We start from the raw sequence: 17,661 nt of genomic DNA on the forward strand, positions 1-17,661 counted from the left end.
GCACATATCTGGCCAAGGCTACAAGAAAATTTCTGCTGTACTTAAGGTTCCTAAGAGCACAGTGGCCTCCATAATGCTTAAATGGAAGACATTTGGGACGACCAGAACCCTTCCTAGAGCTGACCGTCCAGCCAAACTGGATCGAGGGAGAAGAGCCTTGGTGAGAGAGCTAAAGAAGAACCCAAAGATCCCTGTGGCTGAGCTCCAGAGATGCAGTCGGGAGATGGGAGAAAGTTCTAGAAAGTCAACCATCACTGCAGCCCTCCACCAGTCGGGGCTTTATGGCAGAGTGGCCCGACAGAAGCCTCTTCTCAGTACAAGACACATGAAAGCCCACATGGAGTTTGCTAAAAACACCTGAAGGAATCCAAGGTGGTGAGCAATAAGATTCTCTGGTTTAATCAGACCAAGAAAGATGTTTTTGGCCTTAATTCTAAGCGGTTTGTGTGGAGATGACCAGGCAATGCTCGTCACCTGTCCAATACACTCCCAACACTGAAGCGTGGTGGTGGTAGCAGCATCATGCTGTGGGGGTGTTTTTCAGCTGCAGGGACAGGACAACTGGTTGCAATAGAAGGAAAGATGAATGCGGCCAAGTACAGGGATATTCTGGACGAAAACCTTCTATAGAGTCCTCAGGACCTCATACTGGGTCGAGGGTTCACCTCCCAACAAGACAATGACCCTCAGCACACAGCCAAAAATAATGAGTGGCTTCAGGACAACTCCCTGACTGTTCTTGAATGACCCAGCCAGAGCCCTGACTTAAACCCAATTGAGCATCTCTGGAGAGACCTGAAAATGGCTGTCCACCATCCAACGTGACAGAACTGTGTTTACATTAATGAGGGGAAAAAATGAACTTAAATGATTTACCTGTATGTACTGTATATACATATATCCATTTTGACCAATCCCTCAATGCCAGTCACCATGAAGGATAAATAAAGTATACAGTATCTCAAATACACTGTACCTGATTTTAACTGTCTTAGAAAAATGAAAAACAGAACTATTTAAAAAGTAAATAGCCATTTTAAACAGTTTGCAGTGGTCCAAAGTTATTCCTCACTTATCTCATGCAATCCAAGGATCCTAATTATTCACCGTGATTAGTTTATAAGCGCTTTTCACAACTTACAGCAACTTGAGCAAGACATATTTTGCACAAATACATGAAAAAAACATCTGGTGCATCAATTATAGAAAGTTCTGAAATATAAAACTTGGCACTATATTTATTTGATTACACTTTAGCACTATTTGGACCTTTTGGCTTCAGATGTCTGGGGGCGCGTCTCCACCAGGTCCAGTAGCTTCTGTACGGCTGTGCTCAGCTCCTGGTTTGGGCTCATCTGGCTGGACTGAAGGGCGGAGCGTCCAAAGTCCCTTGCCTGGTACACAAGTGCAACAGCTGTCAGACTCTGGGGGAATAAAGCCTGCTTATATAACAGGCATGAAAAAATACAGTTGACCCGGTCAGCTTATCCGAGCTGCTGAAATCCATGTTTATACAACAGATAGAAGAGGGGACACAGGAGCGGAAGTAACAAGTATGTGTAGTGATGGTTGCATTATTAGCTGAATATAGTATTATTGTAGTGAGTACAGTACAGTTAGTGTGGAGAGTCTTGCAGTAGTAATTAGAGGTAGTAACATGATTGGTATGGAAGTTGTGGTAGTCACTGAGAAATGTTCTGAAGAACAGGAAGAAATAACAGTATGATTATAAAAAAGTATATGTAGTGTAAGTAATGTAAAAGTAGTGGTCTACGCAAAAGCAGTAGCAATAGTAGAAGAACAGGGAGGTTTCATTGACCAGTCAGAGGAGGCGAGTGACTGTGCGTCATGTTAAAAATCCAGTGGACACTTTTTGTGAAAAAGAAGAATTTACTTCCACATTCCCATACAACTGGACATCCCAACTGAGAATATTTTTGTTATGAATATGTATGAAGCAGGCTAGGAAAAAACATTGCACCAAATGATCAACCTGTTGGAGGCGATGTGGAGGACTGGACATAAACCTTTGCCATATATATTTGGGCATGCCCTCATATTGTTCCCTTTTGGAGTGAAATTTGTAAAACATTAAGAACCGTGTTCCCAATGCGCAGACTATTGAATGGAAACACTCTATTTTAGTGCCCTGATGGGTGAAAATGTGTCATATAAAGTGAAATATCTGTTCCAGATTTTGAGCGCAGCTGCTAGAAAAGCTATACCTACAATGGATGAGTGGTTTGATAGTGTATATAAGATTTAAGGTGAAGAGAGAATCACTTTGAATATCAGGATGTAACAAGAGAAATCTGAGAAGAAATGGGTACTTTTTAATATATCTTTTTTTTCTATTTTTGTCATTTAATTATATTTACATCTATATCAAAGGCACACCCCTATGGCTACTTGCTATGTAATTGTCTCTTGCTTGTGTTAATTGAAATATGAAAAAACCTGCAGAGAATTACAACTAAATACTAAGAACAGCAATGTAGCACTAAATTAAAGTCCAAAAATCTATTATAACATCTTGAAGCATAGGTTGATCTCATCTGGACCACTCAAAACTCTGTAACAAGTCAAGTAATTATACTGAAAATATTCATTTTCAAATATTTATAGACATGTTCCTATGACCAACATGCAGTTAACCTTACAGGGTCACACAGTTCAAGACCATAGCTCCTAAAGGGTTCATTATCAGAGCTTTTACAGTGGGAAGTCAACAAAACTTGCAGCCATTTCCCACTAAACCTGACATCACCTGTACGGCTTTGGCTAATTAGTAATAATCCTGTGGGGAGACAACACCGGAGTCTGCTGAGAATGGTGTCAGTGTGTCAAACGCTAAGCCTGGGTCACAAGACTTACCTTGACACGGTCACCTCCCATAAACCACAGCATGGACAGACAGAGGGAGGCCAGCGCCATCAAGGCGTGCTCCTTCCTGCTCTGGTGCCGCTCAAAGTCTAAGATGGTGTGCAAGATCTTGTCCACTTCCACTTGCTTGGCTTTATCTAAAGAAAAGAGAAAAGAAGCAAGAAATTAGTAAAATATACTGTTAAAATATCTGGTGAATGGATGCAATTTGAGTTGCAGACCAGACTATTACTCTGGGAATCTTCTGACCTAGTTATCAAAATAATAGAACATGTTCCTTCTAGTGTTGTCACGATACAAAAATTTCAAACTCGATTTCAATACTAAGGAATAGACTCTGATACCACATTGATAATTGATTAATTTTCACGTAGCACTTTCTTTTATATTACCATGTGGTCTTATATCTGTGTAATCCCTCAGTCGTCCAGGTAGGTTCCATAGTGGTTCATGAGCATATATTAGTCTATGTGGTCTTGTACTTGTTCTGATACAACTCAAGATCATTCTAAAGCTATTCAGGAAAGGTTAATTTCTGTCCTGTGAATGTGACTTTTTTAGCATCAATACTTCCTCAAATGATTACCTAGTTTTGGTACCAGTTTTTAGTATCGATTAGTATCTGATTTTAAATACTTTTAACAACCCTATCATTCAGACTCATCCAAAACTTTATAAATGTTTCTGCTTATAATTTCTAAAATAATTTTGTATCACTTGGAGGACAAAATGTTCCCCTGCTGCCCAGCATTATCTACGAATAACGGTGTTGCGATGGGGAGATAATCTATGTTTTTCACTTGACCTGTCCGTGTTTATAATATAATTTCTATTAAGTGTATAATAAATTAATTACATCATAAATAGTGCTTCATGTGTAAAGCGTTTGGAACACATGACTCCATTTCCCATGAGGCAGTGGGGCAGTGTGTTGCTAGTCTGCGGCTCAGATCTGGGGCATAAACAGTGAGGGAGCCCGGGACTGTGTCAGCACCGCTCTGCTTTAAATCTGAGCTTTAGCCTTCAGATCACACTGCAACAATCAGCACTATAAATAGCAACACTGACCTAATTTTTTAGCGAAGCCACTGGACCACGATGTTTATTGTTTCGGGTGGGAGTGGTTCAAGTGTGATGTAATGCTATGAGAGTTTGAATAAATAATACATTAGCAAGTGATTTATTATTTAATTAAAAAATGGAGCTCAACACTGACTTCCACGGAACTAAACTGCTCATTCATTTTCCACATAGATTTTCAAAAAAAAAAAATGATATTAAGTTTGAAAGCTGGCTCAGGGCTAATCAGCTATGCGGCAACTGATGACCACAAGACCTATAATTTATTTAAAATCTGTTTCTTTATATAATTTTAAATACCGCAAATTTATTAAAGCATTTTTCTGAATCTTGCATTTTAAATTTACCTTTTGGATTAAAATGACTGCATTATAGATATTACTTACCGCTTAGCTGGTTACCCACCACGATGCCTCTGAATATTTAATACTTGAATTTTTCTAAAAGTCTATGGGAAAAATGTATGGAAAATTTAATTACGGAATCAGAGAAGGCGGTCACTATTATTTTTAACCAATGATGAGCTTGTAATTAGGATGTGTGACTTAATACTTGAGCTGCTACTTGAGTACAGATACATTTGTTATTGTAAAATATGCATAACCTTGTTCAGTCATTATTATGATTTTGTATTTTATTTTGTTATGAATTATTAATGTTGTTAGTTATTAAAGATTTTTTTGGTGGAGGGTCTGTCAACTGCTTCTCTCATAAAGATGTGACTTCTTCACCTGAAACATTCCATTGTATGTTTTTTGGGGGGGATTTAGTGAAGTCATTTTTGGATTCTTTACCTTGCCAACTAGGGGGCAGTTTCTTTGACACCAACTTTGCAAAAGTTTCAACTTATTTTATAAACTAATTTTACGCTTTAGATTTGGCTCAGCTCATTCTGTTGTTTTGTATCGTAAAAACACATCATGATTAAAGGAAAGGTGTGTCAGTCATGCCACTTGTACATTCACAAGAGTTAAATGAATATGATCTTTGGGCATAGTCACAAGCTAGCATCAGGATATGATAAAAGACACACCCTCTTCCAACCCTACATGCAAATTGTTGCACTTGAGCAATGTGATTCAAAATAAGACAAAGCTACATTGGCACATGCTTCCTACTTTACATCACATCCACTAGCATGGACATGCTTCCTAACAGCTCCAGATACAACATTTTAGTAATTTATAGGGGTAAACAAACACATTAGCCCAGTATCAGTATCTGCCAATATTCACACTGTTATGAGTATTATTGGCATTGGCCAAAAGAACTGATACTAGTCTGCCGATATTAGGGTTAACCATGCCTTTTCTTCTCTTTTGTGGGGGGTATTATGTGTTCAAACTGGCTCAACACATTTGGAAATTAATATTATCATTATATTAGAAAGAAGAAAAGAAAGAAAGAAAGTGTGTTTTTTTTCTTTGTTCACAACTTACAAACGTCTTGTCTAAAATAACCAAACAATATATAAAAAATGCTGGCCAAATATTGTTATTGGACCAAGCTTCAGTATTGCCCTTGTTTCTGTACTGGAGCATTCATAGTTATTGATGATGAGTGTTTGTCCATCAAATTCTATAAGCAAAAGAATTACCAAAAGTTGGTTCCAAAGATGCAGTAGGATTCTCTAAAAAGGGTTCTATAAGTTTAGTCAAGTGAGAATTCCAGGTTTGTGCCACCTGCAAAACAAAATAACATATATCATACTTCAATTTTTCATAATCGAGGTCCCTCATGACTAAAGCATAACTCCAGCTACTAAAGGGAAGGTATGTACTGGACTTTTATTGTATTCAGTTCCGTCAACTGGACAGAAAGTTTTTCTCGTTCTCAGTATATGGACATGCCATGCCTCACGAGAAAGCTCAGAACCTCCTCCTGTGTATGTGTGTGTGTGTATGTATGTATGTATGAATATATATATATATATATATATATATATATATATATATATATATATATATATATATATATATATATATATATATATATATATATATATATATATATATATATATATATATTTTTTTTTTTTTTTTTTTTTTTTTTTTTTTTTTTTTTTTTTTACCTCATTATACATGGACCGAACAATTTGAGTTTTCCCTTGTTTGGCAAAAATATTGGCCAAAAGAAAGTATCCATTACTGCAAACCGTGCTGTCCAGCCCATACACCTCAGCAGCATGGTAAATCTGAGGGAAATACACTATATTAGCAGATTTATAGATTTAAGTTAATAATGCCTCTTGGAATCATACATCATTAGCATAGTTAAACAGAGCACCCTCTAGGTCTCCCATGATGCTCTGCAGCCGGCCCAGACTCCGGTGCAGGCGGTGATGCAGGTCATGGCCACAGTCTGGGTTTTTGGACACGGACAACTCAGCCTGGGACAGCAGCTCAGCAGCTGAGGAGATGTTTCCTAATCCTGGGCACACACATGCACAGAGACATCAATGTACTAAAGATTCTACATTTTATCCAAGAAACTAGCGTTTTATTTGTAGTGTGCACAAGTTCACACAAGAATCTGACCTGTGAGTAAGTATTTTGTGACTGCATTATGCATGAACTATGTGGAGTTTGTTAACCACAATGGGAATTTTTTGATGATAAAATGTTTTCAGCTCATGTAATCCTGGAAGCTCATTGAGTATGTGTGGGAACTAGGTTGTTATAGCTGTATACTAAATATGGGTGAATTGGTGGATAACTATTGCCTCAACTGTCCAAACGTGGTAGACTTCAACTCACACCAATAGTCAAACACAACTCTTTGAACTTACATCTATTAAAATGATTATAAATGTCTCAATATGCATAACGGATTTTATAGCTAAATAACCTTCTGCTGCCTTCCTCACCCATGTAGCCCTCTGCCAACAGCAGGTATGCAGGGACCAGCTGGATGCTGCAGGGCCCGAACACGTCCATGCAGAAGTGGAGGCACGTCTGACCTGCAGGAAGGGCCTCCTCATGCTTCCCCTCAGTCAACTTCCCCTCAGCTATGGACCTGGCAATGGCAATCAGCTCTCTCTAAGGAAATGAATGCACCCATACAAGTGAGTTCATGTTACAAGACTTAAGGATTAAGTAAATTACATACATAAATTAGTTGCAGTGGTTGTTTTGGAGATGTAAAGTGACAACTATTAATTATAATAAGATATATATTTTAAAGTGGGATTAACTACATCAACATCAACATTTTTAGCAATTAAATTAGTGTGTCCTCCCAACTATGGATAAACTACCACTGCATTTTTAAGGACTCTGACATCTGCCCTCTCTTCCAGTGCATCTTGCCTTTAAAAACAACTGCAGCAAAATTGTATTGATTTAAATGTCTCTGATCATTCCTTACACACCATGCTATTTAGTGTTTCTAAAACCTGTACCTTTTTAATGTCTTTTTCTATTCTGCCTTCTTTACTGAAACTCTCCAACGTCTCTGTGCGGATAGGGACCAGCAGCGGACAGATCTTCTCATGAATCCCCACCCAATCTGCAAACTGGTGTGTAGCATCACTAAAATTCACAAAAATGAAAGGGAGAAAATTAAGGAAAAACAGAGAACTTGAACAGAATAAGTAACTTTTATAAATATAAAGTATACATGACAGATTACACTACTCATTTCACCAAATACTTAATATCACTAATTTGACTAAATATCATGGCTAGTTTCCGCTAGTTTTATCATTTTGTTGAAATATATAATTTCACTTCCTGTTTGGACAAGGACAAATGTTATAGAAGTAGAGGTAAATCCATGACTGTTACCTAGCAACCATACTCTAAACATGGTCCAAAGCTCATCTAATTTCCATAGTTGTAATTATTTGACTAATTAAAATGCATGACAATACTTTTTTTGCAAAATATGTCCCTTGTGTGTAAATTCTATTTACATTGTGTAATTGTTTAAAGTGCATATGACATGTTTCTATTGGAAAACATAGTACAAACATTCCATATGCACTTTAAACAAACCTGAAAAAGTGGCCAGCCCTATTGATCTTGGCACAAATTCTTAGATCAAGTTCTGGGCAAAGGATGAACCAACATCTGCAAATGGCTTGGAGTAGCCTAAGGAATCTGAGCTGGTTCAAACTGGTTATAGCTGGTTTAGATTGCTCTGTGGGGATCCTCCTGCCACAATGCCACTAATTGTCTTTAACAACACAGACTTGCACCTCCTATGAGCATAGTTCACTGACAACTATAACAACTAGAAAGGATACCTTATAGCAAAATATTTGATATCAAGTAAAAGTGTTGTTAAAAATGTAAAGAAATATAGTACAATTTCCCTATGAGGGCACTGGGAGCTGAGTAGAGAAGATAAAATAATTCCCAAGTTATTAATGCTGTACTTAACATTTTTTTCTCATAAAATGTTGTATTTAGTTTTTCCTCTTATAAGTATACCGTAAAAGCTGAAAAACTACATTCTCTCCAGCTTTAGGTTTATTGGGAGTATTTTTTTTCAAATGTAAATGTATCACTTTCCACTTGTGATGCATTACATAAGTGTAGTGTCATCTAGATCCTGTCTGCTTTTCAGTGGACTTTGTGGTTAGGTTTTCCATCACTTGCATGTTTTTTCTCTCCCTCGCCTTCTCCCTCTCTCTCTCCATCTCTCCCTCCTTCTTACTCCTCCACAGATGGCTGAGAGACAGTTAGACCAGGCCACGTCATGCAGCTAGTTGGACTGGTTTGATTTGCAGTAATGTTGAGACAAAGGGTTGTAAGCATATTGTTTCATAAGGATTAAAACCATCTCACAAGAAAAGCAGAAGTTTGATTTCATTCTAATCTAATCCTGGTAACATTGGGCAGAAGAGTAGACGTATTATCCATAACTTAACACTCACTGACATACATTTTTCCATGTAGTAAGCCTGTTGCTGGGTTTTGGATGACATCACAACACTCAGATGGAGGGCAGCTAAAGTGAATATGGTTAAAATGCAGATGAGTCCTTTGGTCAAGTCACTAACAGAAATGATCAGGTTCAACGTTTGCATATTTACCTGTACAATGTAATCAACTGGCTCTTGCCCCCATTTGAGATTATGAAATCATCACATTCTACAAACTATTACCAAAGTCATTGGAGTTGGTTACTTTGTGAATTTGACATCAATACTGAAGACATTCTATTAACCTGCTCCACTCTGAACTGTGGTCGGGATAAAATAACTATTGATAAAAGCAGATTGTGTGGTGTAGTTGGATAAATAGGGCATCCAGCAACCAAACAAAATGTGTTTAAATCCTCCAGCTAAGGTTGGGAGACTGATACACAGATGCGGCACAGGTTGCCCCAGCGGCATTGAAGGACAGGTCAAATGCAAGACCAAAATTAGGGAAAATAGACAATAAAGTGTTGGGGGACCAACACTCTAACCACTGAGGGAGTGGTTAGAGTGTTGGTCCCCCAACCCGAAGGTCGGAGGATCGAGTTCCGCTCGGACCAAGTTCTGTCGTTGTGTCCTTAGGCAAGACACTTCACCCACATTGCCTAGTATGAAAGTGGCGTGTGTGTGAATGATGGGTGGTGGTCAGAGGGGCCGATGGCGCAGATTGGCAGCCTCGCTTCAGTCAGTCTACCCCAGGGCAGCTGTGGCTATAATAGTAGCTTACCATCACCAAGTGTGGAAATGAATGAATAATGACTATAGTGTAGTGCTTTGAGAGGCTTTGACAAGCCTGTAAAGCGCATTACAAGTGTAAGCCATTATTATTATTACCTTAACCGTACAAAATTCTATCTATCTTGTTACAAAATTGTGGTTAAACATGTTTGCTGATCAAATACTGGCTCCCTCTGGCTCCATCAGAGAGAATGACATCATTTTATCACCTCTTTTTATGTTATGTGGATATATCTTGCATATAATACTGTCTTGTTGCATTGCTCTTTTTACTGCCGTTAACGACTGCAACATAGAGGTCTGGGTTGGGAAGAACAGGCTGGATATGTGGCTATAAGCTCCCTTAAATAGACATGGTTTTAGTGGCTCATCTCCCTAAGTCCTGCCTTAGAGCGAGGAATGTCACCACATGCTACTCTTTTCTGCCTTCTCTCTCTCTCTCTCTCTCCCCTCCATACCAAAGCCAAGGATTTCTCCAAGCACGCCCCATCCTATTATCATCTGTAATTAAGGCAGTAGCAGCAGTAGCAACAGGGAGGTCCACCTAGCGCATTGTTGCCATGGCTAGCTGAGCCTAGTCTAGTAAAGGACTTTGAATGTATGTGTTGTTTGGTCCATCCTTTTTTATCAGAGAGGCAGTAATTCCTTCACACTGACATGAGGAAAAATAATTTCTTCTCCAGCTGTTCCACTGCTCCTCCAGACTACAGGCAGCTCCCTCTCCCACCTCCACTTACAGCAGTAGCAGTCACATGACATGAGTTGTCCTCAACAATGCCTACGTGGGATTTTTCCGAGGCTGAAATAAAATGGCGCACACTGCCCTCTAGAGTCGGAACCAAATCTGAGAGGACACGCTAGGCATTTAACGTTATTTTAGACATGTTGCTTAATTATGACTTTATTACTGTTTACTTATATTGTATTTGCTACTTTAGAGTGGTTCCATAGTTGTTGTTTTTTTAAACCTATTAAAGGGCTGACTTAATAGCAAATAAATGAGCAAATAATAAACGAAATAAACGAATTACTAATACCAGCAACCTTAATCACTGATGATATTAAAATGTAATGCTTGAATAAATTTTTTCCTGTAACCTACATTTTCATTTTCTTAACTTTGGATAATGAATATAAGTAGAATAAAGACATGTATGGCAAAAGTTATATACATTTATGGGGCTATTAGAGGATTTTAGGCTACTTATTCTGTAGAACCAAGGAAGAAACATGAGCTGCCACGTGCCCCCCGCAAAAAACAAAACAAAAACAAAACAAAAAATAAAATCTCACCCAAATGTTCAAATAATGTACACCCACCTGATAGCTAAACTTACCAGTAAAACGTGACTCGACACTGTGCGCATTGAAGGTAGGCTCTGTTTTGACAAAGTTCACACAACTTTTCGGTCCCCTTCGGTAAAGCAAGAGGAATTATCCGGGATGCTATGGGTAAATGTCGAGTTTCCATATTTATAAAAAAGTTGGCAATGAATACACAAAATATAATGAGCAAAAAAAATACAGACTAAAAGGTTAAACGTTTTCAAAGCTACAGCTGCTAACGATCAGCTAATTGCTAACTGTTACCATGGAAACGAACCGCGTAGACTCCAAACTCATCAATTCAACCGTCTCCACGTGAAAGTTAAAATATCTTATGACTAGCGTTTAGCTCTATATGCAGTATGCACTAATAGTAATACACATAGGCACATACTTACTGATTTATGGTCTAAAAAATAGGAGTACTGCAAAATAAATGTTTTATTTATTTATTACCCAATATACAAAAATAAGTAAGCAGTTGTGTTTGATATCTGCAAAATTGGCTCACACTTTTTAATAGACGTAATTAAAGTAATACATATAAGCTACTTGTGACTACTACAGTTCAGGCATATCAAACACATAAATGGCTTGTTCTTTTTAAAGCTTTATGCACTTTTATTGGCCTATAGCCTAATTATGTATTATTATTCTTCCGTAGATGGATGTATATGATTCCACTGAGCAGAAGCAGAGGAACGCAGACCCAGGCCAGAAAGAAGCAGTATCCGAAGTGCCCCAGGCTCAACTCTCGCAGGTCCTGGAGGATTTCCTTATTTTGCAGAGTGTAAATCAGAACAGCAGTAAAAGCTGTCAGGCCTACACACAGACATAAGGCACATATCATCCACCGGCATAAAATTGATTATAAAAAAATATAAGCAAACTGTAAATCATACTGCTACTTTCTATCAGAACCAGATGTTTTAGTAACCACAGATCAATAGACTGGGAAACCCCACATAAGGTGTAATTTTAGACATGCTCCGTTGCTGTTATTTTGCTTAACCCATCACAATTTGATTTGTTAGTAAATTATTTTGTAAGTATGGGTTTATATTATACATGATAGTTGAAGAGTTAAGCCAGTGCCTCGTTGCGATTTCGGACACATATTTGATTTATTTTATTTAGGTTTTACAATCAAGGATCAGCTCGCGTATGTATTCTAAGGACATCTAGGAGCAGTAAAACGGAAATATGAACTGCTCAACTAACATTTTTGTGAAGGTCTAGAAACTACATGGTTAGTAGATTTTATTGGCTATGGATAGGAGATGGGATACTAGGAAACATAAATAACTGGGGCCTTCACGATTTGCTAATTGTGACCATTCAAAGTGTGTTTTAACTTCATTTGTGATTAATCTTGCGGTTCTACCAGTTGGTTTCAGACATGTCTTCATGTCATGCTTGCTAATTGCTATGGCAACAGGCCGAATGTTTCATTAGTCTGAAACCCATGGATAGAGCTTCATCATGCGTATATACATTTATTCATTAGTTCATTCATGTTTTAATTTGGTTTAACAGCATTCACTTCTTGTAGTTTAGTCTTATTTAGTCAGATTATACTCCTGCTAATTTAGTTCTAAAATATATGTTGCTTGTTATGTTTCAGATCTGACCCATTACCTGCAAATATCTGACACAGGCCAATGAAGTAGAATAGTCCTCCTCTGGACATGGTAAAGAGCTGTCCCAGGAAAACCAAAAAGGACACGGAGGAAAACACCACAGCGAGGACCATGAGGACTTGGACTGCTTGGAGCCACTCTAAGACATATCAAAAGATCACAGTTAGAAATAAGCAAGAATGTATACGAATGAGTATTAAATAAAGGCATTTCTACCAGTTTCTTTGGATGATGAGCACAACCAGGTTTCGGTGAAGTTGTCAAATCTACAGTTATACCACAGATCTGAGTTCTCCATACCATCCCACACCCACCAGGACTAATAAGGCAGAACATAAATTATAAATAAATACATTTTGCATTTAATTTAAATTGCATCTGTATAACAAGGACTTTAAAAGCTAAATATGTCTAGTCTAGGGATGCACCAATCCAATATTGCAATCGGATATCTATGCTAACACTGGAAAATTTGCTGGACCGGCCATTAGCTTTCAAATATTGATTCAGCTGATATACTGGTTGGACAACATACAGATCAGTCTTATTTTATTTATGTTTAAAGGAAATGAATAAATACATGCTGCTTTTAGTGTCTGTACTGGTATTGGTTGATCTTGGGTATCAGCGGATAGTTAAAGCCATAACCTCAAAATGCATTTCTAGTCTTGTCTTCACACTTTCCATTCATTAGTTTAGTCTTTATTATTATCTATAATATATGGTTTAGTCTTAGTTTTAGTCACCGTTTAAGTCTATATGATGGAGCTTTCTTCGTTTTTTGATGTGACATTGACTAAAACTACAGTCTAGAAACTACAGTTTGTTTTTTATTCTATTGAAAATTGCTTAAATGCTAGACTGTATACTGTTTATCTGTGCTAATATTGTTCAAAAAGTAACATTTTTTTATTCCAATTTATAGGCCTACCTTTTCCATTGTGGCGATGAGCAGCATGGCCAGTGTGATCAGGTGTAGCAAGGTCACGAACATCAGCAGGTAGGCCATTTCTTAATTTTATTATTTTTCCAATCTAAAACAAACATAAACTTGATTTTAAACTTCAACATAATGAGCCAGCTCAGAAATGGAATTTATAAAATCCACATTCCAAATCCCCACCCCCCTTTAAAAACTGGAAAAAACTACTTGTGCACTGTATTGCATAAGACCCAAGCTTCAAATTAAGACCAGTAAGTTATTAGTTGAACATTGCCTGCCCCGTGTGTTTTGATTGTACAGAAAACATGCAGAAATCCAAGGCGTGCTCAGTGAAAATGTAAACCAAGCCAACGTTTTTCATCCAATTAAAATGCTCTGAATGGGCGCTCTGTAATTCTCCAGACATTTGGATTTCATTAAAGGAGCTATATATGAAAAAAGCTGCCTTATATTCTACCCTGGAAATGTGCTTAAGATTTAGACCTAGAGTAACTTGAATTTCCCACAGGATCAATGAAGTTTCTATCTATCGGCAGAGAACTACAACTATTTCTATGTGTTACTGATACAACTACTTTATACTTCTGCAAGTATTTTATTAGAGGTGAATCAATATCTAACTTCCTGGAGGTTGCATGGCATGTCATCCCATGGAAATTGAAAGTTAAAACCATACTTTAGAACATTCTCCATGGAAACAGATACCTTTTATGCCATATTGTGGAAGTTTACAGCCAAAGGAACAACATTTCCTTGGATACAAGCAGGAGGGGCCAAATAAGAGACAGGATTTTTTTGTGGCTATGCCAGACTGCTCACAGTAAGGACACATGGGACTAAGGTCTAAGTTTTTCAGTGCAACATACATAACCAAAATGAAAAAAGAATGTTTTTTTGTTTTGTTTTTTAAGTCTATTTTTGGCTAAAACATTACCTATTGCAACTTTAAGTTTGATTTATGCATACACAGTAAAAAAAATAAAAAAAAAAAGTTTCATTTAATAGATTTCAGGTTGAACTTCAATTCATAGTAACAATGAGAATGTATTCATTTTAAATATATTGTGAAATGAAGGATATTTATGCATTTTAACTTATTGAATTGCTTATTGAATTCTAATAAAGGTTGTGTTACTGTCATAATATAAAATGCATATAAATTGTGTCTGTATCAGTTTTAGATCTGTACTTAAAGAAATTACTAAATTCAAGATCTTTTCACAGTATTCACAGAATTCCTTATGATCTTGTATTCCTTTAATCAAAATACTCATGTTACAACTTTTTCTTTTTTTATTTTATAGTATACTTTTATTAAGGAGAGATGAAGGGCGCGACATGCACAAAGGAGCTTATTAAAGGACAGGGCGACACTGTTAGATGTTTACTGATGCTGATCTGAGGCTGAGGTCCAAGTGGGTGGGCTCTGTGCTATCACTATCACATTAGGTCATTAAACAGGACTAAAGTCACATACAGACAACAGATGCTTGAGTAAGTGATGTAAAAAATAGGAGGTTAAACATATGACATTTAATAACTTTTTATTGTTAATTTACTTTGCACAGCAACATATATTACTTGTGCTATATTACTACCATTGTTACTACTTAAAGGTAATATCAACTAGGTAGTGCAATACTAAGCAGGTTACTCTACCCCTCTTGTCACGCGGAACAATAATAATAATAAATAAATACATTTGCACAGAAAGACAGAATGCCATACATTCCATATTATGGTCCCTGTCCCAAGAATACTACACCAATTTAGCTGTTGCCATAGAAAAAAATATTAACGGCAGCAGGTGGGTTTTTGTTGTAGAATACAATATTAAGTCAGTTTAAAAAACAATAATAACACATTTTGTCTTCAGATAAGTTGGTTATAGTAAACATAATAGTAGTAGGTGTATTGATTTTCCTAGGCTAACATATACTTTATTGTCCCTGTGAATTTGTTCTATACATTCTTTCAAAGTGCTGCTGGGGCAACCAGTGGCAAGAGCAGTGGCAAGAGCAGTCTAGCACCCAAACTCCACTTGGAAAGAGCTACTTGGAAATTTAACCAGAAACGTTCTAGCTTTGGGGTGATTTTATCTAGTCACTAACAGCTTGTGTGTCCAATTTCTAGCTCCAAAACAATCTTGTGATTTGACATTGACTTGTGACAGTAGACATGTGAGATTCTGAAGTAATGTACTAAGAAGAGCTTTGGCAAAACAACAACAATGATTTAGGTAGCAGTTATGGTATCTTTGAGCACAAGTATAAAGTAACCTTTTGTAGAAGTAGTTGTACTGGCAATGGTAGTGGCTGCACAGGTGGTAATAATATTTTTATCTTATGGAGGCATTGGGGTACAATTTTAGTCAAAGTTGAAGTAAAAGTTACAGCAAAGGTACTTTGTGGTAGTATTTGTTCTTGCCCAGAAAAGCCATATTGGTATCCTAAATAAATCAATCAATAATTACTCCAGGTTTTGTCCTTCATAATACACAAACAATTTATTTAAAACTGAAAAAATAGCATCATATACTTTCATGTACTACGTTCAAGTACTTTACAGTGACTAATATATTTTATAGCAAAATACTAAACTTACCTTAGTTCTTTGGTTTGTCTTCAGCACCGATCCCCAACTTCTTTGCCTCCGAAACTCCACTGCCAGTTTTGGTGGTCCTACTCACTCCTCACCACACCTCCTTTTTTTGGTCTCTCCATCCCGAACTTTCAGAGGTTTACACCCACTTCCTTTGCCCAGAACAGAGCTCCCTTTTGCACTCATTCAAAACAACATCATCATCCACAAAGCAGACTGCAAAAGACCCACCCATTACCACTGGGAACTGCACATAAAAAGCACATGTTGTAAAGTGTCCATTGGGAAAAAAAGCTGGAGAGAGGGCGATGTGCATTAGGTAATTTTCAGTAAGTAGTGCATTCATGGGGTACTTCAAAATTTGAGAGATGTAAATTGAAAAACACACTGTAGGACTGCAATATGTAGCACAGTCATTTGCAGCGGGATGGAATGAGTTAAAGGGGCAAAGGGAAAATTGCCCAGTTGGAAAAAACATGGAGGTGTAAAATTGCAGAGCAGTAGATTGGTAAGGGACAAAAGCTAAATCCTTAAAGGTATAGCTGAATGTTGTCTAAACTTCTACTAAAGTTGCAAGTTAGGAGAAAGAGAAAGAAGTGTAAAGAAGCAATAAAATATACAGGCAAAAAACAGAATGCTATAAATAAAATTTAGATAAAATGCTATAAATAAGTGGAACACAGAGTGTCTATTATGCCAGTGTTATGTGTTACATTACAGGAGTCAAATATGAATATTACGTAAGGTAATAAATAAATACATGAAAATGCTTGAACTGGTAAATCAAAGTGTGCAATTTAATCTCTAACCATGGGTGTACTTCTACAGCTGCTGAGATGGGTCCCACTGCAGGATTCACAATAATAAGTATGTCCCATCTATATTGCTTTTTTCGCTTTTTAAAACATTTTCAATTCAATGCTCCATCCCACTCCAACTGGGATGGGTGCTATAAAGGCTGGGGACTATGATGATTTAATCTAGTAAATTGCGTCACCTAGTGGCAATTCAGTTTCACACTCCTATCTTGTGAAAGCAACATTATAATAATGGATTGATAAGTGTATGTTAAATAATTCCATACATAGGTCTGATCATAGTCCTGTAAAACATCATTAATCATCAAATAACATATGTAGAATCGGACCATATGAGGGCTTTACAAGTGGAAGTTACCATTTGTTTGTTTTGGGGATACTATTAACCAACGTAATTGCAGACTGCTGCATATCTTTCAAAAATAGTGTCGTTGAAATAAAACATTTTGCTTGTATATATGGTGCCAATTATATCTTGTTAGAAAACAATTATTTTTTCTTCTAAAATTGTAAATCTTGAAAAATGTAACCCCCTTTTACCTCAGTGGTATACTCCGTTGCCTAGGAGCTGGCTGAAGCCAAGTCCTTCCACCGCGCCTGTCCGTTAGCATTTCTAGCGCTTCTAAAATGGTGAGTGCATCTTCAACACAGAGACAGTCTATTCACTATTTGACACACGATTTAAAGCAACATTTATAATCCCACGTC

The 17,661-nt window shown here is 37.2% G+C and overlaps 2 protein-coding genes across 2 annotated transcripts; both read right to left on the minus strand.

Annotated features, from left to right (window-relative positions):
- Nucleotides 1-1,259: 1,259 nt before the first annotated feature.
- zmynd12 (zinc finger, MYND-type containing 12) lies at nt 1,260-11,097 on the minus strand. The gene is made up of 8 exons (XM_033968826.2): nt 10,963-11,097; nt 7,364-7,493; nt 6,830-7,001; nt 6,224-6,393; nt 6,035-6,157; nt 5,561-5,645; nt 2,875-3,020; nt 1,260-1,394 (listed from the first exon to the last, which is right to left on the minus strand). The coding sequence occupies exons 1-8, from the start codon at nt 11,094-11,096 to the stop codon at nt 1,260-1,262; spliced, it is 1,095 nt and encodes a 364-aa protein (XP_033824717.1). The 5' UTR covers nt 11,097.
- Nucleotides 11,098-11,545: 448 nt separating this feature from the next.
- emp3b (epithelial membrane protein 3b) lies at nt 11,546-16,215 on the minus strand. The gene is made up of 5 exons (XM_033969855.2): nt 16,139-16,215; nt 13,523-13,625; nt 12,808-12,910; nt 12,590-12,730; nt 11,546-11,773 (listed from the first exon to the last, which is right to left on the minus strand). The coding sequence occupies exons 2-5, from the start codon at nt 13,598-13,600 to the stop codon at nt 11,592-11,594; spliced, it is 504 nt and encodes a 167-aa protein (XP_033825746.1). The 5' UTR covers nt 13,601-13,625; nt 16,139-16,215; the 3' UTR covers nt 11,546-11,591.
- Nucleotides 16,216-17,661: the final 1,446 nt, after the last annotated feature.

The sequence above is a fragment of the Periophthalmus magnuspinnatus genome, chromosome 7 (assembly GCF_009829125.3).
Source record: "Periophthalmus magnuspinnatus isolate fPerMag1 chromosome 7, fPerMag1.2.pri, whole genome shotgun sequence".
Classification (NCBI taxonomy): domain Eukaryota; kingdom Metazoa; phylum Chordata; class Actinopteri; order Gobiiformes; family Gobiidae; genus Periophthalmus; species Periophthalmus magnuspinnatus.

Coding starts and splice junctions, on each gene's coding strand:
- zmynd12 (XM_033968826.2), bottom strand. CDS start 11,096: ATGGAAACTCGACATTTACCCATAGCATCCCGGATAATTCCTCTTGCT. Junction 3,021..5,560: donor ATCTTTGGAACCAACTTTTG/GTAATTCTTTTG, acceptor TCTTTTCTTTAG/ATAAAGCCAAGCAAGTGGAA. Junction 1,395..2,874: donor TGGGAGGTGACCGTGTCAAG/GTAAGTCTTGTG, acceptor CTTGTGTACCAG/GCAAGGGACTTTGGACGCTC.
- emp3b (XM_033969855.2), bottom strand. CDS start 13,600: ATGGCCTACCTGCTGATGTTCGTGACCTTGCTACACCTGATCACACTG. Junction 12,911..13,522: donor TCATCGCCACAATGGAAAAG/GTAGGCCTATAA, acceptor CTGCCTTATTAG/TCCTGGTGGGTGTGGGATGG. Junction 12,731..12,807: donor CTCATCATCCAAAGAAACTG/GTAGAAATGCCT, acceptor GATATGTCTTAG/AGTGGCTCCAAGCAGTCCAA.